The sequence below is a fragment of the Schistocerca gregaria genome, chromosome 3 (assembly GCF_023897955.1).
Source record: "Schistocerca gregaria isolate iqSchGreg1 chromosome 3, iqSchGreg1.2, whole genome shotgun sequence".
In the NCBI taxonomy this organism is placed as follows: domain Eukaryota; kingdom Metazoa; phylum Arthropoda; class Insecta; order Orthoptera; family Acrididae; genus Schistocerca; species Schistocerca gregaria.
Window position 1 is genome coordinate 827,616,290 of NC_064922.1, and position 24,731 is coordinate 827,641,020.

Here is a 24,731-nt window from a genome sequence, read left to right on the forward strand (position 1 = left end):
GGGTAATACAGTGCACAGTCACATTAAAGGTAATACCTATCAAAAAGCTAAATAACGGCCTCGACGTGCTGGTAGGGAATCAATGAGGGTGTGGAAGGTACCGACAGGAATGTATAGCCATGTTGACTCCAGTGCCGTGTTTCATTGTCAAGTGCAAATAATCCTATTAAAGTGGGCCCCAGAGATTTTAGATTGGGTTTAAATCCGCGGAATCTGGTGGCCAGAGGTGCTCTTCGAACCACACATATACATTTCGAGCTGCATGACACGTTGCATTGTCCTGTTGGTAGACGCTATCGTTCCTAGGAAAAACAAACTGCAAGACTTGGTCCACCTAGGGGAGAATAGAAATTTGCGGCACAACCTCACTAAACGGGCACATCGGGTAATAGGACACATCCCAAGGCATGGAGGAACGGTAATTTTTCATATGGATGTATTGGGAGGGGGGGAGGGAGTTGGCTGGGGGATTTGGCTGGGGGGGGGGGCGAGAAGGTGTAGAGGGAAACCAAAACTTGACTACAACATTCAGTTTCAGGTGGATGTAGGATGCAATAGTGATACTGAGATGAAAAAAAGGGATAAAGTAAAGTAGAAAGCAACGTCAAGAGAGACTTCTAGCTGAAGAATGCAGTAACAATAAAAACCTCCTGTAAACGGGATTGTTAAATCATAAATCCAGTGGTGAAGAAAAAAATATAAATAGTATTTGGCTTTAGGGAACCCGATGCTATGGCTATAGCGTATGTTATCCGTATTTTAGTAGCTAGATGATAAATAACACGCACGAAATGCACATAGGGACTTAGCAAATATGCAGTCACCCAGTAAAACTTAGCAGTAACGCTTCGTAAACAAAATTAGTTTACTGGTAATTCGTGAATGGCCAAAGTGAATCTGAGATGGAAATGGCGCACCAAACACCAGTGTTGTTCAACGGTAGTAAAACTTTCAGATAAGTTTTTTTATGCTTAATGTCACGTGTTATGTGAGTTCACATACCTGGATAAGCTCAACCATATCTCATCTGAAACAAATGGAAACCAATCCCCTATACCACTTCATTCGCTAACTCCTGGCAGAATCGGGCAAGCGGAAACACTCCAGAAAGTATAAATTCACGTACAATAAAAAATTCATGAGGAGGGAGATAAAAGTCTTCTTTGATAATGTTTCAGAAATGACCGTTCACTTTAATTTCTCGTATATTGACGAAAGTTAAATGTCTGTCACCTGCTTAATACTGACGAAACTGAAATACATTTTCATTTACATCAGATGAATTGGTTGGATGTTATACACACTTACGATTTCTACGAAGACAACTTCATTTTTAGTTGCTTTCATATGATGTTATGATGTGTGAATCAACAGATATCCGCAAACTTACGTCGACTCCAACAAATAAGAGGTATACACCTCCAATCTGCACGTACCGACTACACTTCAGAGACAGTGTAAGTACGGAGTTGTTGCACACTACTCCTACAAATTTTCTGATGCTGCTGATATTTGTGATTGTCGAAAATTTTTAATTCTTATTTGCACAGATAAACAACGTTGCGACTTCGACAGGCTACTCTGGAGGGTGTTTCTCACTTTCGTAAAGTCTTCTACCTTTCGTTGTTGTTTCACATTTTTAGCTAATATTCTTCCCCCTCCCCCCTCCAGCTAGAAATATTCTGTCAAGAATTTCACGAAACGTCTTTTCAATTTGTTTAATTTTTGGGAAAGAAAGAGGAAAAGACTGCGGACATGTGATCCCAGCCACCAGTGCAGAAGTTCAGTGAAACCTTATACTGCTTAGTCACCGACCCCTTTTTTCGTGGTCTTTTCCCCGCAAATAAGCACACTAGACAAAGAATCAAACACACCCAGGAAACACCACGCTAATACGAAACACCCCTTCTAGCCTCGATAATGCCCCCGATTGAGCAAGGATGAGAGTCTATAGGTTTCTTGAGGTATGCCACATCTACCTGAAGCCACAGTCATCATTTGATTCCGTAGAGCTACAAAACTGCATGGATGCTGATTTGTTTCAATCGCTGCTCCAGGTAGCACCAGAAATTTTCTGTGAGACTAGGATCGAGTGGTTTAACAAGCCAGTCGAAGCGCTATAGAGTGCATGAGTGCTCTCCAAACCAGGATCGTATGCCTTCAGCCTTAAGAATATAGCTGCTGTTAATTTGGAAAACAAAGGTGACCCCAGTATATTCATTTAGGAGAAAGGGCAACATTTCGATGCAGAGAATGTAGAAAAAAAAAACAAAATATTCTGGTCGTGTCTATCGTAATCTGAATCCATGGAGCCGAGAGGTGGCACTCCTAAAACTGCAGAGGACAAACTGAAACATTACACAGATCTTGCACACACACTGGATTAAATGACTCAGTGGACTCAATGATGAAGTGCAATATTATTGGCGGCCTTTCGCAAGGTATCAGACTACAAAGGGCCATTGAATGCTGATCCATTTGCAACCTTCACTTGGAAACTGAGCGCACGGATGATTCATTCCGCTGCTTTCATTCCTTTTGTACAACCACCTCGCCAACGGCCTTGACGCAGTGGTAGCACAGGTTCCCGTGAGATCACCGATGTTAAGCGCTGTCGGGCTGGGCTAGCCCTTGGATGGCTGACCATCCTGTCTGTCGAGCGCTGTTGGCAAATGGGAAACACCCAGCCCTTGTGAGGCAAACTGAGGAGCTACTCTATCTAGAAGTAGCTGCTCTGGTCTCGTAAGCTGACATACGGCAGGAAGAGCAGTGTGCTGACCACATACCCCTCCATATCCGCATCCAGTGACGCCTGTGGGCCAAGGATGACACGGCGGCCGGTCGGTACCGCCTTTTTTACAACCATCTTCCGCAGAGTTCGTGGGGGGTCCCTGTCCGCTAGTACATGAGATGTGCTTGGTCTTGGTTTAGCTTTGGCTATTCCTTAGCGTTTGCACTTCGCTATCATATGACCAACAGCCGACTTGCGCAGCTTTAGATTGATTGAAATATTCATGACTGATTTGTTACGTGACAGTCAGCGAGTAGTCCACGTTGGAAGTCATGGAGCATTCCCTCCTACGCAGTCTGCTTTCACTGCTTCTCTACTGATAACGCAACTCTCCTCTCCTCGTCTTACAGTGCCGGGTCTGCCCCTCATAACATCTAGTGGTCAATTCCACATTTCATACCGGTGTCAGCATACTTTTGAACAGGTAGTGGAATCTTAGTATTTGATACTTATTTCGGCATCCTGCATAGCTGTCCTTTGACCGCACAAAAATCATTTGTGTACACAGTATTTCACCAAGACGTAGAGGACATTGCCCAATAGTATGCACTCTGATGATGTAATGTAATGCTTTTAAATGTATCTCATTGAAATATTTAGTTAAGTTCCTTTTTGTGAAATCCTAGGCAAACATTTAACTACACATTATGAGATGAAATCGTCAGATAAAAACTTTGAACTTTCAAAATGAAATTTAGTGCCTCATGAAATAAAACGCTTAGAGTAGATGAAAAGTCCTAATAAATGAGAATTCTTTAACATATCTCAGTGGTGCTGTTCCCAAAAATTCACGATAACAGCAGACTAATTGGTTACTTTACATCTTTATTAACAGGTTTCTGAAAGAGGTCATGAATAACAGCTGATTTTGGGTTGAAATTTATGAGTTTCAATGAACAATCTTCGTAACCTGTAATGAGTGCTACCGACAGGGGATATCCACTTGATTCCATATTTTCATAATTCCAGAAGGCTTTCGACACCGTTGCTCACAAGCGTCTTCTAATCAAACTGCCTCGGTTGTACGACTCGATTAGTGATTTCCTGTCAGAAAAGTCACAGTTCGTAGTAATAGACTGAAAGTCATCGAGTAAAACAGAAACAATGACCGGCGTTCCCCAAGGAAGTGTTGGGGGCCTTCTATTGTTCCTATATTGACGGCATATGTAGGAGACAACCTGAATCGCCGTCTTAGATTGTTTGCAGATGATGCTGTCATTTACCGTCTTGTTAAGTCATCAGATGACCAAAACGAATTGCTAATTGATTTAGATATCTACATGGTGCTAAAAGTGGTAATTGACCCAGAGTAAAGAAAAGTGTGAAGTTATTCACATTAGTACTAAAAGAAATCTGCTAAATTTTGATTAAACGATAAGTCACACAAATCTGAAGGCTGTAAATTCAACTAAATACTTAGGGATTACAATTACAAATAACCTAAGTTGGAATGATCGCATAGAAAATATTGTGGGTAGAGGAATCCTAAGGCTGCGATTCGTTGGTAGAACAATTAGAAGGTGTAACAGGTCCTCTAAAGAGACTGTTTGCACCACCCTTCTGGAGTATTGATGTGCGGTGTGGGATCCGCATCATGTGGGACTGACGGATGACATCGAGAATGTTCAAAGAAGGGTAGCTCGTTTTGTATTTGTGATAATACCACAGACATGATACGTGAATTGGAATGGGAATCATTAAAACAAAGGTAATTTTCATTGCCGCTGGATATTCTGATGAAATTTCAATCACTAGTTTTCTCCACCGATTTCGAAAACATTCTGTCGACACCCACCTGCATAGGGAGAAATGATCATCACGATAAAAAAGAGAATTCAGGGCTCACACAGAAAAATTTAAGTGCTCGTTTCTCCCGAGCGTCGTTCGAGAGTGGAACGGTAGACAGCTTGAAGGTGGTTCATTGAACCCTCTGCCAGGCACTTGCTTCATGGATATCTGAAAACTATCAAATCCATCATGCGGTTGTCTATATTCTTCCTGTAAGAAATATGTCCCCTATCAGTTTTTTCGTTCCATTCAACTATAAATTTCATGGTCTCACGCCCATTTCTTCTCGGGTTCCATCTCGGTTTGTGTAATGCACCCCTTCTTGCAGACCCTTTTTCTTCCATTTGTAAGAGATGATCCTACAAGAGGTTTTCTTTTTTCATATTACTTTTTTTTCAGTTTTTAAATACCCGCGGAGCTTTACAGAAACTTCATTTTAGCTCTTCAGAGCTGACTTATTCTTTCTGATCGAAGACCAATTCTCACAACCAAAAAACATCACAGCGACTGCCATCACATTGTTTCTAACTATGTCTCTTTTCGTATTGCGTTGGCAAGCGTTCTCATTAGAGTGCCACACAGCAACTGGAACATTTCTTCTCAACTCTTAAACATGATCATAAGATAATACTCATAAACTGTTTTGAATTACAATCTCTGAACAGATTAGAGTTCCCTCGTGAGCCAGTACTTAAGTTTTATTGACGGGTATCTCTAGGTTGCAGCTGCTGTATAGTGGCTACCAGGTCGTGTTGTTGAGTTTGAATAAAGTTTGGCCCTCATAAAATTCAACACTATTTACAATTGTATTAGTAATTATAAAATTGTTTGTCGCTTATCCAGATTTTTATAACTACGTCACTAAATGTATTAAAGAGATTCAGAGATAAGTGGCTCCCTTTCTCACCTCCTGGTTTATGATTGCATCTTGTTTTAATTTTACATACATTTCAAAAGATTTGTCTCTTGATCCTTAAGTGTTGGGCGTAATATTAATTTAAAAACCATTCACTCCTCTATATATAAAGGAGACCACAAACAACTTCCATCTTCCATTGTTTGAAAGGAGTCTCAGATTACAATAAGGATCACTAACGTACCATATCTCTTCCTGTACGAGGAAAGTACTCCGTCTTTTAAACGATGTCGATGGATTCTTTTTATCTGTTTACTCTTTCTTCGTGAGCTGAAAGTGATACCCATGAACATTTTTCGTATTAAGACATTTATTGAGCTGATACCGTTTTCAGTACTTGCGGATTTACACTGCGCAGCGAAATTAAATTATGACTTTTCGAAACCCCATATCTTTCTTCCATTCCGATAACTGTATTTCGCTCCGAATTATAAGTATGAAATTCAGCACGAAGGTGCCTACAACTTCCTCTGTAATGGTGCAAAGGCATGGCGCCCTGTAATGTCACTCACGGGCTCGATGACGCTTCAGAAACTAACCAGGAGTTTCTGTGAGTTGCAAGGTGGGTTAGTTACCAGAGCTATTCGTAAGGTAACGAACGATAGGTCGCGGAATGGAAACCAAAGTAACGGTTAGCTACACCTTCCAGCTACTTCTGTACACACTCGCCGCTTAGATTCAGACATCTGTCGTAGCAATGTACAACTTTTCAATTCCTTCAATATAGAAGACAGCTGCCAGTGCTTTTTAACAATTTTCTACTCTGGACTGCAGCTCGTTGACTGTCTCAAAATATTGTCTTCACAGCCAGCGCTTCTTTTGAGCAGAGATGAACCTCAGGGGTAGCCAATTACGGGCTGTGGGTGGTCAAACACTTCCCATCGAAAACGTTGCAGGAGCATCATCATCGCTCCTGCCGAGTGCGGCCGAGAATTGTCGTGTAGAAGTAATCACATGACAGTTATGTTCTGTGGATTGCATAGCTTCAGGCGAAATCTTTCACCAGTCCCTCATACTTGGCTGGAGACGCTAATTTCTAGCCATCTTTACATTCTCACTGTGAGCTCAGAATGAAAACAGGGACATGATGCGATCGACAGGTGTACTAGGCGCATTGCACAATGCATCTGTGCAAAGCTTCATCAGATTCAAATTTTCACTGTATTTTCCATTTCGCGAGCAGCCGTTCCTTACTTTCCGCATAACCCTTGTCTATCACGTCCACACCAGAAGCCACGATAGCTCTGCCCAACACCACCATGGACGTGCCACACGATGGGGAGGACGTCACACTCTGCCTTACCCACATTTCATCGCTTCTGTTCACGTCTGCACAGTGGAGCTCAGAACCGTGACACCCAACATTGAAATTATGCATTTTTCTTGTGAGTGGCGGTGGATAACATTTTATGCACACCGCCGCTCAGAGTCAATACGAAAAGACCTCAGGGGGTACCATAAAGGGCGTGAAGGAAACCGCCCCTTTCCCTGGGACGTTGATTCCCACACATTTCACTCTCGACAACGACAGTTCGTAGAGCGATTAGCAGCAGGACGATGTCCTTGGCAACGTTCCATATTACTGCCAACTCCTCGGTGTTTCATCCCGTCGTTAGGCTGGAATCTTTTGAATGGGATCTGACACGTAGTTTTTGCTCCGGTATACAGGATGGAAACACTAGGTACCGTTCAAAACCAATCGATGAAATTTGAACGTAATCCTAATAAGAAAATAATTTTATGCTCCATTATCATTCCATTTTTGCTCCGTCCTGTGGTGTGATCACGAGTGGATGCAGTACAGTTCGGCAGTACTCTCAGAGCCACCCAAGCATCTCTGCTGAGCTCGTTACCTGTGAGAAACATTCCGCCTCGCGGGGTTCCTATCCTTTCAGGGTTCGACAAACCCTTTGACACGTGTTAGATGAGGTCTGCGTGCCTTAAGGCGCTAAAACTGCCTTAAGGTTGAATATGTTTTACTAGTTTGTGACGGGTACAGGGTGACATTTATTGAACTATGGGAAAAAACGTAAATTACTTACAAACTAGGGCTTGGACACACTTTATTCAACATGTAAACGTCACTATACCAGATTTAAGTTATGACGTGTTTGATATGACTGCCCCATCATTGGCGGTGATGTGGCGCAGACTAAGAGTGAAATTGTGCGTGATCCGCTGAAGTGTAGGAACATCGATGCTGTCGATGAACTGAATGGGAGTCTTCAGCTCAGCAACGGTTTTCGGGTTGCTGCTGTACACCTTGTTTTTAACATAGCCGCGCAAAAAGGAGGCACAACTGTTCAGATCCGGAGAATATAGCGACCTATCGAGGCTGATGTCAGTGGCCTCTGGGTACATCAGAGTCAGAATGCTCTCCACAAAGTGCTCCTCCAGGACACCAAACACATTCGTTCTTTGATGGTGTCGAGCTCCGTCATGCGTGAACCATATCTTGTAGAAATCAGGGTCACTTTGGACAATGGAGATGAAATCATATTCCGAAACGTTCACGTACCGTTCTGTAGTCACCGTGTCATCAAGGAATATCGCATCGATTATTCCTTGACTAGACATTGTACACCACACAATCAATCGTTGAGGATGAAGAGACTCCTCGATCGTGAAATGCGGATTCACAGTTTCCCAAATGCGCCAATTTTGCTTTTTGACGAACCCATCCAAATGAAAGAAGGCTAAACCGAACCATGCGCATATTAATTCTAATCATTCCCCTCTGTCAGCGGTGCAGTTTGAACGTCCTGATGCTAACGGTTCAGGAGTTACGAAGGTTGTATTTCATGTAGTTCAATACCTGCCACCCTGTACATTTGTAACGCACTCGACGAAGGTGGTGGATGGCAACGAAGGTTCGCTGAACTGCAGGATGGTAGAGGGTTCTGTGTCGTTATATTCACGGTAATGTTTTTGTTGCAACCCCCCCTCCCCTACACCCCAGAAACTTCATATCACATTTAGTGAGGCTGCAGCGTCACAACGTCCATAAAGTAGGGATGAAACACCCAGTTGTTGCAGCCGTGTCGAAAGTTATCAAATCACCCCTTTCATGCTGAAAGGGGTGATTTCACTGACGTCCTTCATGCCACTCCCTGAGGTCTTTTCTTGTCGCTTGTGAGCAGTGGTACTCCACCCATAAGAAAATAGCGTATTTCAACGCCGGGTGTCGCGGCTTGACCTTTATCACAGATGCGTCATGGGGAGTGGTGAAATGTAGGTATGACGGAATGTGACGACCTTCCCACCATGCGACACGTCCACTGTGACGTAGGACAGAACTGTTGTCCAATTTGGAGGCAATGTGTCTAATTAACACACAATGGTGACGTAGGAGAGTGCCAAACAGCTTTCGCATCATTACAGAGGACGATTGTAGGCACATTTTCTAAACATTCATGGTGGTGTCTGTTCCGTATCGTGTCTCCCTACCACTTTCGCGCAACGACGTTCTGAGCGTGTTTTTTAGGGAATTAACTAGTTTGATCCTGGGACCTGTTGCTGGTAAGGAGACGCCAGACCACACATGACATGTAGAATTCAGAAGAGTTCAGTGAGACTAGCGATGATATAACCAAATACTAAATGATCTCAGCGTCAGCTCCACTGCACTCCCTGTAAAAGAATCTTAATACTAACTAAATTTAGTGGAAGGCGTTCAAGGCTTTCCTATTTTTAGTTAGCTGGTAAAATAACGTCGAGAAAGCAGTTAAGTTTACCATTGGAAATTTTATTCTACGCACAAAACATTGTTTATAAATTGCACTATTGATAAAAGGAAGTGTTTCAATACAGGATGGTAAAAAACCATCTGCATTCCACAAAAATGTTAACGAATATTCGCTGAGTGGGTTTCCAAGTTCTACAATGGAACGAAGGATGACCTATGCCATATCACATCTATAATCTAGGTTTAAATTAAGTTTCACAAGAGAGAAAACTATCAAAATGCTCTACAGTGACCCTCAATTATCTTTAATTACTTATCCAACTTGTCGTAAATTACAGTGGCTGATGTGGCTTCTCAATAATTATATAACAGAGAAATCATCGCGTTTCAGATTTTTACTTCAAGTGCCAATGTGAACACCATGAGCTTTAATTTACGATCGACACTAGTATTACGCAAAAAGGGGGTGTAACAGATGAGACTTCTGCAGTTCTGAGTGAAGCTTTATGCGCCATCGCGTGCGTTCATTACCTTGTCACGGGGCCGCGGGCAGCACAGCTCCGCTCACCTCGCCAACTCGGAACTAATTCTCCTCCTAACTTCTCCTTACTACCATTTACCGAAGTTGGTTTAAAAAAACTACCTGGCTGTGTTTTCATCCGACCAATCAGGGTCTCAATGTTAACCTTAAGCTCCACCTACAAAATTCTGTCTATCCAATGAGAAACGTTATACTTTTCGTGGTGGGGCAATGTTTTTAAAGTTTGCAACGTAACAGAGACGTGAAAAAGTCTCACGCTAAAACTTGCAGCTGGTGTGGTCCTTTTAGCGTTATCGTAAGATCTATACTGTTTTTCTGGAGGGCTCTAGCTTTTAACATGGGCTGGGGGGTGGTCCTTGACGTAACAGAGATGCGAAAAAGGCTCACGCTAAAACGTGCGGATGGTGTGGTCTTAGCGGTAGGCTGGCGACGTGGGTGTCCAGTCCGTCCCTTATCGTAGGGCCTTCTAGTTTAAGACGGTTCTGCTCTTGGGTTCTGTTCTCGTTTCTCCCCTCGGAACTGCGTCTGTCTCACGGTGGGAAGGTATGACATGCATTTACGCATTCTTGTGTTAGTCTGTGGTATTCCATTTGCTCACTCGTTATTCGTATTACTTTAGTTAATTTAATGTCATTCGCAGCTATGTGACATACTACTGGATTTGCTGATCATGTCAGGGTTTCCATGGAAAGTGTTGGATTTGCCTGACACCTTACAATTTGTGCCAAATTTCAAAATTCGGGGTGGGAGACTATTAGGGGTTTAAAAAGTGTGATCCTTTAATTTTGTTGTAAAGTGCTTCTCATAACTTTCTTTTCAAAGTCCCAGACTGCAGAACTCTTCGTACCTTGTTTTATACTCCAGCATTCCACTTTCTGATATGCAGCCACTTGTGTCTATAATTTTAACCCTACCTCTTTCCCCTTACGCTTATCCTAAGTAACTGTCTGCTCATGATTCGAATCCGTATCAGATTCTGGAGCATCTGCTTATGTGCTGCTATCCAGTATCTGGTTTGTAAACGTATGGTTAACGAAAGTATGATCCATTTTGCATTTTTTCCCCTTAGTGGCCGTAGAAAACGTTCTGGTTATTCCTAATAGGGTGATACGAGACTAGCTGAAAACTATGGCAAAATCAGAGAGGTAAGCATTCCTTCTCTTTGCCTCGGATTCTCTGACTCTTTTAATTAAAACAGTTATGATGTCCCTCATGTTCCATTAATTCGAAAGTTTTATAGCTTGAGAGTTATGCACCTAAGCTTAACCAATTGTCGGCTTGTCTCTTATGCATATAAGCCTAATAAACTGTTGGCTTCGTCTTTGTTCGTATAGAAATAATGGCCTACTTGGGAGGCACCTAGTAAACACAGTCAGCTGTTCACTTATCGTATAGTTACAGTTTCAATACCTGTTTCGTTTACCCGGATCTGACAACATGGTTTCCCAAGACCACAAAGATTTTCTTTTCCACATAAATATATTCATCTGTACTTGTTCCATTCATCTCTCACTCTCCTAGAAGTTGACGCAATTTCTATCTGTATTAAATCATTTTACTAGTCTGCTTCAGTTAATGAATTACTTGAGTAAGCAGGTGTTCTAGCACATTGCTGAAGTCGTCGGTTAACAGAGCAGTGACTGTCTAACATACATAAAGAGTAGCTATTGTAGTATGTAACCTGACCTTGTGCTTTACCAGCCAATAATAAGAATTGCTAAATCACTGTGACCTAGCGATACACGGGTGGCAAACAACTATAATTAGTGTATTAGCTACAGATTACTAGCTGGCGTAGACACCAGTTTTCGCCGACTGCCTATACTCCTTCATAAAAACAGATTGCCTTTGAGTCAAGGTAGTACACTTGCATGCTAAACTTAATTACTAATACTTGTTTTCCTGCAGCAGGAAAAGGCGGTATTATTTTCAAAACAAGTATTTCTGTGCTTGCTGCGGAGGATGGCCACGCAAACAAACTTAAGTACTAACTTCCGCGCGACGTCTCATTACCAAGAAATGCAGTTCGATGGAACTTGGACCATGCGTAGAATGAAGTGGTACAGTATGGTACAGAAGGGAAATGAAATATGCTGTAAGACGAACAGAAATGAAACTTTTATTCAAAGGCAATAATGACATTGAAGTCAGTTTGATTAATCATGGAGCCCTGAACGATACAAAAGGCGCGATACAGTTGTTAATAGTGTGTGTGATCACCACAAACAGCTGTGAATGCTCTGGAACTTGCTCCATTGCTGACGACAAGGTTGGTAAGGAGTTGTTGTGTAGGATGTTCCATTCCTCCACACCTGGATAGTGGTTGGTGCATGTGCACGTACGTATGCCCAACGCATCCCATACGTGCCGGGTGATATTTATGTCGAGCCAGGCCTACCAATCCATTCGCCGAATATCCTCCCATTCCAAGAACTCCTCCATACACGCGGTTCGATGCAATCGCGTATTCCCATCCATAAAGCACCACTGGAAAGACTCGCATGAGGAAGGTGTAGTGCCAAAATTAATTTGACTAGTGAGTGTGCTGCGTTCAAAGATAGCAGGTCACGCAACACTATGCCTCATCATACTATAACACGTGGACCACCAAAACTGTTTTTATACCCAGAAGCGTTGTCGAACGTGATACTTTTGGTGGACCAGATGTTACGCTGAGTCACCGAGTTACACGGCCGTACTGGCCTGCAGATCTCTGAACACGTTACACTCTCTGCTCAGTGTTATTGTGACACTGCACTCCTTCCTAACCTGCGTCTTTTCAGGGGGGGGGGGGGGGGGCACTCTGTCCTAATTTCATGTTTGTGGCAGAAGGTGCGTGCTCTCATCGAACTACGCATTTGGAGGAGCTCGAAGAACGTGGGGATATGGGTTGATCTGTCCGTTCGCCAGATTTAAAGACTTAAATCCTATCTGGCACGTGTGGGATGCGTTCAGGAGACATTGCAGCACGTCCACGAGTGCCGACGACCACCCAGCACTTATAAACTGCGCTGATGGAGGAATAGAATGCCCTACCATAATAGCAAGAAAGCAGGTGTTGACAGATGTGATAATTACCGAACTGTCAGCTTAATAAGTCACGGCTACAAAATACTAACGCGAATTCTTTACAGACCAATGGAAAAACTGGTAGAAGCCAACCTCGGGGAAGATCAGTTTGGATTCCGTATAAATATTGGAACACGTGAGGCAATACTGACTCTACGACGTATCTTAGAAGATAGATTAAGGAAAGGCAAACCAACGTTTCTAGGATTTGTAGACTTAGAGAAAACTTTTCACAATGTTGACTGGAATACTCTCTTTCAAATTGTGAAGATGGCAGGGGTAAATGACAGGGAGCGAAAGGCTATTTTCAATTTGTACACAAACCAGGTGGCAGTTATAAGACTCGAGGGGTATGAAAGGCAACCAATGATTCTGAAGGGAGTGAGACAGGGTTATAGCCTATTCCCGATGTCATTCAATCTGTATACTGAGCAAGCACCAAAGGAAACAAAATAAAAATTCGGAGTAGGTATTAAAATCCACGGAGAAGAAATAAAAACTTTGAGATATGCCAATGGCATTGCAATTCTGTCAGAGACAGCAAAGGACTAGGAAGAGCAGTTGAACGGAATGGACAGTGTCTTGAAAGGAAGGCATAATATGAACATCGACAAAAGCAAAACGAGGATAATGGAAAGTAGTCGAATTAAGTCGGGTGATGCTGAGGGAATTACATTAGGAAATAAGACACTTAAAGTAGTAAATGAGTTTTGATATTTGGGGAGCAAAATAACTGATGATGGTCGAAGTAGAGAGGATATAAAATGTAGCCTGGCAATGACAAGGAAAGCGTTTCTGAAGAAGAGAAATTTGTTAACGTCGACTATAGATTTCAGTGTCAGGAAGTCGTTTCTGAAAGTATTTGTATGGAGTGTAGCCATGTATGGAAGTGAAACATGGACGATAAATAGTTTGGACAAGAAGAGAATAGAAACTTTCGAAACGTGGTGCTACAGAAGAACGCTGAAGATTAGCTGGGTAGATCACATAACTAATGAGGAGATATTGAATAGAATTGGGGAGGAGTTTGTGTCACAACTTTAATAGAAGAAGGTATCGGTTGGTAGGACATGTTCTGAGGCATGGAGGGTAAAATTTGTTGAGGGAGACCAAGAGAAGAATACAATAATCAGATTCAGAAGGATGTAGGTTGCAGTAGGTAATGGGAGATGAAGAACGTTGCGCAGCATTGAGTAGCATGGAGAGCTGCATCAAACCAGTCTCATTACTGAAGACCACAACAACAACAACCATAATAGCTCCTTAAAAACCTTGTGGCCAGCGTGGGACTACGGTTCACAGTATTCATATCCGTCCCTGGTGATCATACACCGTATTATGTATCATGTTCCGCTGTTTTAATGTTCAGTGGACCATCATCAATCAAGTGTAATTATAGTTTTTGTTATTTTGATTCCTCTTATTGGCTCACTGCGTATTTCCTTTTAGGTTGCTTTCTGTACTACATTGTGGTACAGAATGTAATTGGCAAGCTTAATCGACGTATGTTACTTGGTAGAGATATGTGAAGTGAAAGTTACTTTCGTCCCTGAAATTTATAAACCTATGCTTTCCGCTGAGCGGTCTAGCTATAAAATGTCAACCTAATGATGAAATATTTGAAAGAAAGCACAGCGGAACAGGGTTCTGTTGATAGAAATGGGCTCCAGTAACAAGTGCAAATCTGGAAGATACTTTACTGAAAAATGAAAATAATGCCGTCATTCAATTTATTAACAAAGACATAAGTAATTTTATTCGGATGCATTGGAGTGACTTCTTTAATCAGTGAATTAATTTTACTGTATCAGTAGGATGATAGCCATTCAAAACAGTACTGTCTTAATATTGACTATGAAGTTCATTTTCTTTCTTACTAATTTTGCCATGTTCATACTTTTCTTTTCAGACCGAGACAACGGTGGCTGAAACGCTGTATAGAAACAAATCGAGCTTGGAAGCCATCTTCAGGATAATAGACAAAGACAATTCAGGTATGTGGAGAATCGAAAGACAGTGTTTCTTTCTTTGTGATTTCCCTTCCAGAATATAGTGTGTTTATAACGCAACCTCTCTGCTTGAACCAGAGTAGACAGAAAAATATTTACTGTGTAGGTACCAAACAAAGTAGGAACTATCTTCATATTGGGCATTGTAGGATGTGCGTTGTTAGTAGTGATACTATCATGACTTGCCGTAAGGCACCGGTATTGTTACGGCGAGGCGGGGTTGAAACACAGGCATTAGTGTGCATTCCAATTGCAGTACGTATGGGTGTGGACAATGTGAGCAGGGCTTTATTTGCAAAGTTGTTTTATCAAAACAAGAGCAGTAGTGTTGCTGCCCTTTGCAAGTATCGATTCATTAAAGGAATGCGGAGAGGCTCTATTTCCGCACCGAGGCTGAAGAACGCGATTCGAAAGTTCGAATAACTGGTGATCTGGGAATTACTCCTGAGGGAGACCGACGTCCAATTGCGTCACAGATCGCTGAAGAAGCTACGGTTGGCATGGCTGGGAATGCTGGACGCAATGTGCGATTTTCAAATGGTGCACAAACTGTTTCACGAACAGCTGATCATTACATGGTCCTACGTTCGAAAAGTACTGCGAACAGTTGTGAAAGGGTGTCTCTAGTGCGGTCCCTAGCTGTCGTGGATGCAGATAGTCGTTGCATTGAGCAGCTTTTGTAACTTGGAACATAAAAATGGTATTCAGTTAAGAAATTTTACCCTATCATGTTGAAATTAAAATGTGTTTCTCTCAGTGGTTTATCCGTTACTTCTTTTCCGAAAGACTTTAAAAATGTTTCCATGAAGAGCCGTTGTCCTACGGTCACTTATTTTTCTTGGGAGACCTCTCAAATAGCGAATGTCCGAGCTGAATTGTGAAATTCGTGTGCACTTGTGTTAGTTCCTTTAGAGTGGAGTCGTGTAAGCCTAAACATTGCGTTTACGTATAATAAAGAACGGCAGAAAATAGTCACACCATTATAATTTGGTTCATTTACGTACCAACTAACAATTGTCTTTTTTGGCTACTGATGTGTATTGGCGGTAATGGCTATCAAGTCTAGTCTCTGATCATGTAACGGTTCCCCAGCTTTTCCATTCGAACTTTCAACGTTCAAAATTTATTTTTGCTAACCCAATATTCTTCTTCAAGGGAAAAAAAAAAGAAATAAACACCCACCATGAAAGAACTATGAGAATTGGACAGAAATCGGTAGATGTGATTCACATGTGGAAACAAACAAATTAATGCAATTTCAGAAAAATGTAATGATTTCTTCAATATAAAGAGCTTCACAGATTTAGCCAGTCAGTGACACGTTAGTCCACCTTTGGCCCTTACACAAACTGTTATAGGGGCTTGGCATTGATTGACCGAGTTGCCAAATTCTGTCCAATTGGGGAATTAGATCGTCAATATGCCGAGCTGGTTCGATGGCCCTGACCATTAAGCTCCAAACGTTCTCAACTGGAGAGAGATACAGTTACAGCTACCTTGCTGGCCGATGACGTGTTTTGCAAGCACGACAACCAGGAATGATGCTTTCAGCTGCCATCTGTTTTCATAGCAAGACTGCTTTAAATGTCATCCAGTTCACCCTTGCAGCACAACAATACGTCGACGACATTCTACGCTACGCTCCATTTTGTTGCTGTTGAAGGAAAGTCTTCCCGCAAACGGCGGAAGTTTCTATTGCTTGTCTTCGTGGTTGCCAAACCCTGTCTTGGCCAGTAAAGTCTCCATATCTCTCCCCAACTGAGAACTATTGTAGCATTACGGACATAATTTGGCACGATGTGCCTCAGGAGAACATACAATAATCAATGACAAGCCGACAATTACTTGCATACGGGCGATTGTTGGACTGACGCATTATTGACTTTCTCAGTTTGTGAAACTGTTTCTCTCCAATAGAACTATTTTTACTGAAATCGTAATGATTTTTCGTCTTTATATAAAAGTCACGTCTACCGATTTATGTCCCAACCGGGTAATTTTATTGTGGTGCATCTTTTTTTTGTCTTAGAGGATATATTGTCCACACGGACAATGTTTAATGTGCCAAAATTCAATACTTATCGTCGTAGTGCTCTAGGCTGTAAAGGAAATCCGCTGTTAGCGTGCAATAGAAACAGCATAACAATGCAACTCGGTATCTTTCGACCAACATATCTCGGCGCAACACGATGCTTCGCGAACCAGAACACAATCCACGATTTTACCATTCAATCGATAGCGTACTTTGAACTACAATAAGTTAGTATATAGCTGTACTAGTTTTTTATATTATTTCTACCGCTGCTTCTCGTAATCTCAGCACTATGTGTAGTAAAACTACTGACAATCTGTCGGTAATCCACTTTAAAAGTGAGCTAGGTATTTGACTATATAACAGCAGTAAGTATTAAATTCAAATTTACTTTGTGCAAATTGCCCAAGAATGTCCAATAAGACAAAGTTTCTAGTTATCGTGAATATTAAACAATGGCTATATCTCTGACTCATTGAGCCTTAAAGGAAAATACAGGTATGTTTCGAACCGGCTTTAATGAACTGCAGTTGATGCATTGTTGAAATTGTTACACTTTCAACCTTTCGTTTACCATTTACTCTGTATTATCCAGTTTGAGTAGGTACTAAATAGGCTTCACTACCATCCGTTTCGAAATTACTACCAAACTGGACAAAGATATATCAGTAATAAAGTCAGAGACATAATCCAACCGACAATCTTTTCTTTAGTCTATTGCACAGGAACTTCTCTTTAACTTTAGTATTGTGTATGTCTTTATACAGTTCTAGATACAATTTAAGTTTAGTTTTGCTTTTCGTATATAGGGAATACTGTTTGCTTCTTTGATTCATTATCTTTTTGGAAGATTAATATCGTAACACAGTTAGCCTTTTAATGAAAGTTTACTGTTATCTTTGATCACTTAGCGCATTGCTCAATATTTTACTTATTACTGTGGAGATTGTTATTTTCCTTTCCATGTATTTATTTTATAATGAACTTCGGGTCCTTTCAGTAAAACTGAACATGAGTTGAGATGAAATCCTAAGTTGCACAAAACATTTCTTTTTCTTTTCTTTATGACACAAGAGGCTCTGATAAGAAGAACTTGCTTATTGTACAATTTCCCAAAGACACTAAACTAATCCAACCTATTCAAAAACAAAAAGCTACTGTAAACGCTAATTTTACTTGTGAAAACGAAGCTCAGTCTTTTCAGGCGTTGGCGTCTGTCCACATAAAATCCCTATAATGTTAGCTTAGATTCGGTCACCCAAAAACTGCTAATCTTAAGAGAGTAATGGCGCTGTTCGTGCTTTAGTTAACAGCTTCTTCTGTAACCAACTTTTGTTACTCATTCGGGACATGATCTCGTTCTCTGTTGGGGCATACCAAAATTGAACTCTCCACTATTACGCTTTTTAGTAAGAAGATAATGGGTACTACCAAGCAATGAGCTTGCCTCTGAGTCGACGTAATGTACTCATGCCTACTCTTAGCATCCAACAAAACACCAGAAACGACTCAACTACCTTAAACTGTTCTGATCAGTATTACTATTGCTCTTCTAAGCAACCAATTTGGAACAAAGCCGATTGCTAATTCAATCGTCAATACTAGACAATAATGCGTCCAATAACGTCTTGTCAAACTAATAGTGTGTACTTAAATCCTACAAAAACGACCCTCTTTACGCCCCACCATTTATTGCTCTGAAAAAGATCACAGTATTTTTCAGTATACAACATTCGTCGCGAAACCCCTAACTTCAACACGAAACTAGCTCAGAGTCAACTAGACAGCTGACTTACCTACTATGACTATCTACGGAAGGATCAACCCCCACGTCCAGTTATCCAAACTGGTACCACCTGTCTTAGTCAAACTGGTACCGTCCATTAAGATCATATAAAAACCATCTTGAACCATTAGAAAGAATAATTGAACAACGTTATTACCTAAGTAAGGCCAACTGCTGTGGTCGAGCGGTTCTACGCACCTTAGTCTTGAACCGCGACTGACGAACTGAGATGTTAAGTCCCCTAGTGCTTAGAGCCAGTTATTTACTTACTTAAACAATTAGTTATTTATATGTCCGACCCGTCGGTTGATGTTTCTGGTGGCCAGACTAATCGCGCTGCTGACACTCTGGTGTACTGCACTCTGCCTGGCCGGAGAAACGTTATCCATTACCAGACAGTTGTCCCAACGTACATCACCTACCTACAACAACATTCTTTTGCATACACGAAATCAGTAACAGAGTACAAAACATACACATTATTACCTATCTAACAGATGATACATAATAAATTTAGGTGGTTCATTTGCACTTGATGGGCCACAGGCATTATTTCACCTCACAGTCCCCACTTTGTGACCCACTAGCTCTGCTCCTTAGTATACGTTCCGTACAGTCTTTACACACACATTAAATTTTAATAAGCCTATACATTCTTTATACACACATTAAATTTTGGTAAACCTATTTTTATTATACTTGGTATTATGTGGCCTGTACCAGTTACAGTACACTTTAAACTTATTTCTGCTGATAAGCTGTTTAATCGGTATATTGTTCTGACACCTAGGTCACCACTTGTAACGGTTCCATGACTTTTCTGGTCGGATTTCGATAGTTCAAAGGTTTTTTTCTTTTTGAATAAGCAAAGACTCCATTGATCTATCCACTAGGATTTTGCGCACTGTTTCTGACAATGTTAAGATCTTGATGGCGTCTCATTTAAATTTTTAAACTGATTCAGTTCCTTAGTCTATATGTTTTGGCGTTAGGAAACGGGAAAGAACAGGCTAATCCCTCGAAATAAAATAAGAGTGCACATCATCCGTTTTCAAAGCTGTCACCTCGACAGCTCTGTCACACTGGGGCTGTCTACCTGCTGACTTTGCGTATCACCGTGCAAGGTCCCCCGGTAGGGATAAGCGCCAATAAATGCTTCTCAATTTAGCCACGATTCCGTATAAAGCTCAATACAACTGATCACTCCTCCCCACTTGAGACTGCACAAGTTCACTTTTTCCTCGATTATCTTAACGAATCGATGCGTAGGGCATCCCCCTACCTGTTCTCCGTAAGTCTCTTGGTGCAGTCATTAAAGCAATGTTGTAGTTCAAAATGGTTCAAATGGCTCTGAGCACTATGAGACTTAACTTCTGGTACATCTGTTACCTACACTTGCATGGGAAACAGCTTCTCACTCGGAGGTGCTGTATTCTGCAGCACTGCTTAAGGTAGCAAACCGCAACGAGCCGACAAAAATCATGAAATAGCGATATGCGCCCGAAAGATGGCAGTAACATCGCTTACACAAGATATAAAAGAGCAGTGCCTTGGTGCAGCAGTCATTTGTACTAGTGTAATTCTTGTGAAAAGGTTTCCGACGTGATAATGACTGCGGGAAAGGAATTAACAGATTTCCAAAGCGGAAAGTTTAGTTGAAGCTAGACACATGGGACATTCAGTTTCGGGAATCGTTAAGGAATTCGATACTGCGAGATCCACAGCGTCAAAAGTGTATAGAGAACCGCAGATTTTATGCGCTACCTTTCACCCCCTACAGCGCAGTGGCCGACTTTCTTCACTTAACGACCGACAAAAAAAATGTTCAAATGGCTCTGAGCACTATGGGACTTAACATCTGTGGTCATCAGTCCCCTAGAGCTTAGAACTACTTAATCCTAACTAAACTAAGGACGTCACACACATCCATGCCCGAGGCAGGATTCGAACCTGCGACCGCTAGTCACGCGGTTCCGGACTGAGCGCCTTAACCGCGAGACCACCGCGGCCGGCCTAACGACCGACAGCAGTCGAGTTTACACAGGGTTGTCAGAGCTTAGGTTCAAGTAACAGGGCGTGAAATAGCGGCAGAAATCAGTGTAGGATGAATGACGAACGTATCCATTAGGACAGTGTGGTAGTTAATCCACTCTAATCAGCCAATTGCTGTTGAGCGGGAGGGCCGGGCCATATAAGCAACATTCATAGTTATAACAACAACATTTTTTTAAACTTTTCTTTTGGCAAAACATAATTTTATTTTTAAAATTTTTGTGATAAGGTAAGTTAGCAAAAAATCTTTACAAGCACGGGCAACCGCCCTATTCCAACATTAATCTTTAAACAAGCATTAAGTGCCTCGCAAGTTAATTAAATTCTGTACACAGTAAAGCTCCCAAAGGGAGACTACAATAATGAGATAAACTTTAACCAATAGGGGATATCACACATTTTTTTAACACATAATAAAATACAAACAGATACGCCCCTTCGTGACACATTTTCAAAACAGGTGACGTCACATAGACACGGGCTAATTAAAGTAGCAGAAGGGGGCCCCACTGGACCCAGACCAGAAGCGGCTAGACCCAGAACCCACAGCAAGCGGGCGAGCTGGATAGCGTGCCGCCCACAGTACACTATAACACGCAAATCTTTTATGAAATCCTTTACAGATCCAAATCAGGGCCACACGACTCGATTCGGGTAACGTGGCCGAGTCCAGTTCCCACCCTACAAGCCAGGTTCGGTCTTGAAAACGTGTTAAACACACCACAACCTCTGCGTCGTGCCCTGGCCTGCTCAACCACGCTCGCCTGCGATTCTCACGCGCCGCTCGGCTCTCCGGCTGTCCTTTTCTAGCGCCACAGCGCCACACGCCCGTCGCGGCCAAAAGCCACGTCCAACGGCCGAACCCAAAGATCACACTATGCCGACCCAGTCGATCAATCTATACGAGCCGGCACGGCTCAGACAGTGCGGCGAAAACTTGGCGTTAATGGCCTATGGTAGCACACGTCCAACAAAAAATGGTTCAAATGCCTCTGAGCACTATGGGACTTAACATCTATGGTCGTCAGTCCCCTAGAACTTAGAACTACTTAAACCTAACTAATCTAAGGATATCACACAACACCTAGTCATCACGAGGCAGAGAAAATCCCTGACCCCGCCGGGAATCGAACCCGGGAACCCGGGCGCCGGAAGCGAGAACGCTACCGCACGACCACCAGCTGCGACACGTCCAACGCGAGTACTTTTCTTAAGAGCAGGACATCGCCTGCAGCATCTCTCTTGGGCTCGTGTCTATGTTGGTTGAACCCTAGATGACTGGAAAACGGTGTCCTGGTAAAACCTGATGCTAGGATTCTAGTGTGCTACAAACCCCACGAAGCCACTCCATGATGGCGTGGGCTGTTTTTACATGGAATGGACAGGGAAACCTGGTCCAACTCGACTGATCATCGACTGGAAATGGTTATGTTCATCTAACTGGAGACCACCTGCATTTATTCATGGACTTCATGTTCCAAAACAACGATGGAATTTTTACGATGACAATACACCTTATCACCACGCCACAACTGTTTGTGATAGGTTTGTAGAACCTACTGAGCTGTTCGAGCGAATGATTTGGGCAGCCAGATCGCCTGGCATGAATCCAATAGGACGTATGTGAGACTTAGTCGAGATGTCAGTTAGTGCACAAACTCCTGCCCCGGCAACACTTTTGCAATTATGGACGGTTGTACAGGGAGCATATCTCAATATTTCTGCAGGCGACGTCCAGCATTTGTTGAGTTCGTCGAACTGCTGCACTAAGCCGCGAAAAAGGACGTCCGACATGATTTTAGGTGGTATTACATTACTTCAGTATACTTCTGCTAGTTCCAGAATCTCAATAATATGCTAATTTTGAAAATGCTGTACAAAATAAGAGGAACCTCGAAATTACCTAGTACGTAACGCGCCTGTTGGCAACCGTTTCCATTCTTTACCTGTCACAACGGTGCATTCTTAAAATATCCCCTGATACCAACAAACCGATTTTTCTCTCAAATCTGATCTCTCTATATGGTGTTGAAATTTAGTAAATGCACCGCCACCACGTACTGAAGATCACCTATACCGATGAGGTCAACAACAACACTGTAAAGATTGGCACTTTATTTATTTGCACATACAAAAAGTTGTTGCACTCCTACGAAAGACTCTTTTAATGTTAAAAACTTATAAATCCCGCTTTGGCTGAACCTAATAGCATTACTGTAGATAGTAACTTGGTCTAAATATTTCGATTTTTCGATGTTACTATGAAGTTACATTATATCTATGTATTTTATAATGTGTTATCAGAAAGAATAACTGAACTTAAATAGCAAAGTTCTTATGACGAGTGTACACAAAAATGTGTGCTTGACTACTTTTGTAAATTAAAACATTAGAGACAGACGAGCAAGCTGACTTTCCTTTGTTGTTGAGTGGGGCTGTTAGTAAAAATCCAAATATTCTCAGGATTTTAAGAAATGTATTGTCTAGTTAAGAATTCACCTATGGATCTTCAAAAGTTCATTGTTTGACAGTGGTTCAGATGCTTGCTGGCCACTACCAGATATCTCCATATGATGTGCGAACAGTATTAAATCCACTGGCTATTCCACAGCTGTAATGCTAAACACACCACCACAGTCGTCGCGGCGTATCTTCTGCTCTTTTTTTGGATTCGAGGGTATCTTCAAACCTCTGCAAAGTTATAGGGAAACGTGTGCGGTCATCCACAGCAGTACAAAAATAAGCCTTTAAATTGCAATTTCACGAGAATACACACAAGGTTAAAGGCCGGTAATTGATCTACGTAACTAAGAATGGTTCAAATGGCTCTGAGCACTATGGGACTTAACATCTGAAGTCATCAGTCCCCTATAACTTAGAACTACTGAAACCTAACTAACGTAAGGACATCACACACATCCATGCCCGAGGCGGGATTCGAACCTGCGACCGTAGCGGTCTCACGGTTCCTGTCTGAAGCGCCTAGAACCGCTCCACCACACCGGCCGGCTAAGAATTACATTTACGAACAACTTCAGCTGGAACGATCACATAGATAATGTTGTGGGGAAGACCAGCCATAGATTATGTTTTATTGGCAGAACACTTAGAAGATGCAGCAGGTCTACTAAAGACACTCCCCACACGATGCTTTTGCGTCCTCTGATACCGTATGGCTGTGCTATATGGGATCATTACCATACAGGACTGACGGAGGACTTCGAACAGTTTCAAATGAGCACGTTTTGTATTCTCCCAAAATATGGGAGAGAATGTCAGGAATATGATAAATAATTTGGATGGTGATAATAAAAGCAAAGGCGTTTTTCGTTCCGGCAAGAGCTTTTCAAAAAATTTCACTCAGCGACTTGATCCTCTGAAGGTGAAAATATTTTATTGCCGCCAACACACATAGAGGGAATGATCATAACAATAAAATAAGACAAAACAGAGTTCGTACAGAAAGATTTAAGTGTTCCTTTTTCCCACGCACTGTTAGAGAGTAGAACCGTAGAAAAATAGTCGGAAGATAATTCGAAGAATTTTCTGCCATGCACTTGGGCGTGAACTGCAGAGTACGCATGTAGCAGAGATACTAACGACACGACCTCGTTCAACTGCTGACTGCATATGTACACTCACCATCAGGGTCCCCAATACCGTTTTATTGATCTGCAATATGAAGCTTTCTACTCTGGCCAATGTAATTAGAACATAACTAAGTTTCCAGGTATGTCGAATTCAGGCTTAGATTTCGTCGCACCATTTCGCGCTACTACACCCCATTAAGGGCAATTACTTGCCATTAAGCGCTGTTACGTTCGCAGCCAACACGAAATGCGACTACCTCACATCATCGCTCTCTGTTGACTGCCGCCGACTCTATGCTACGCACCCACTCCCAATGCCATCCCTCTTCCATTAGTGGCACTCGAGGATTCCATTCAGCTTATATTATTTTGAAGATTCATGCTGTTGATTAATTCTTGCCGCAGTGGTATCACCAAAGTTAAGCACTGTCGGGTTTGGCTAGCACTTAGATGGGTGACCGTCCTGGTCTGC

At 42.0% G+C, this 24,731-nt stretch overlaps 1 protein-coding gene across 1 annotated transcript in view; it reads left to right on the plus strand.

Moving 5' to 3' along the window:
* The window catches only part of LOC126355884 (serine/threonine-protein phosphatase rdgC), a 1,775,952-nt gene that overhangs the window by 1,713,507 nt on the left and 37,714 nt on the right, over positions 1–24,731 (plus strand). The window contains exon 15 of the mRNA XM_050006387.1: positions 14,700–14,784. Coding sequence (XP_049862344.1) covers positions 14,700–14,784 — 85 coding nt within the window. The remainder of the gene's footprint in view (positions 1–14,699; positions 14,785–24,731) is intronic.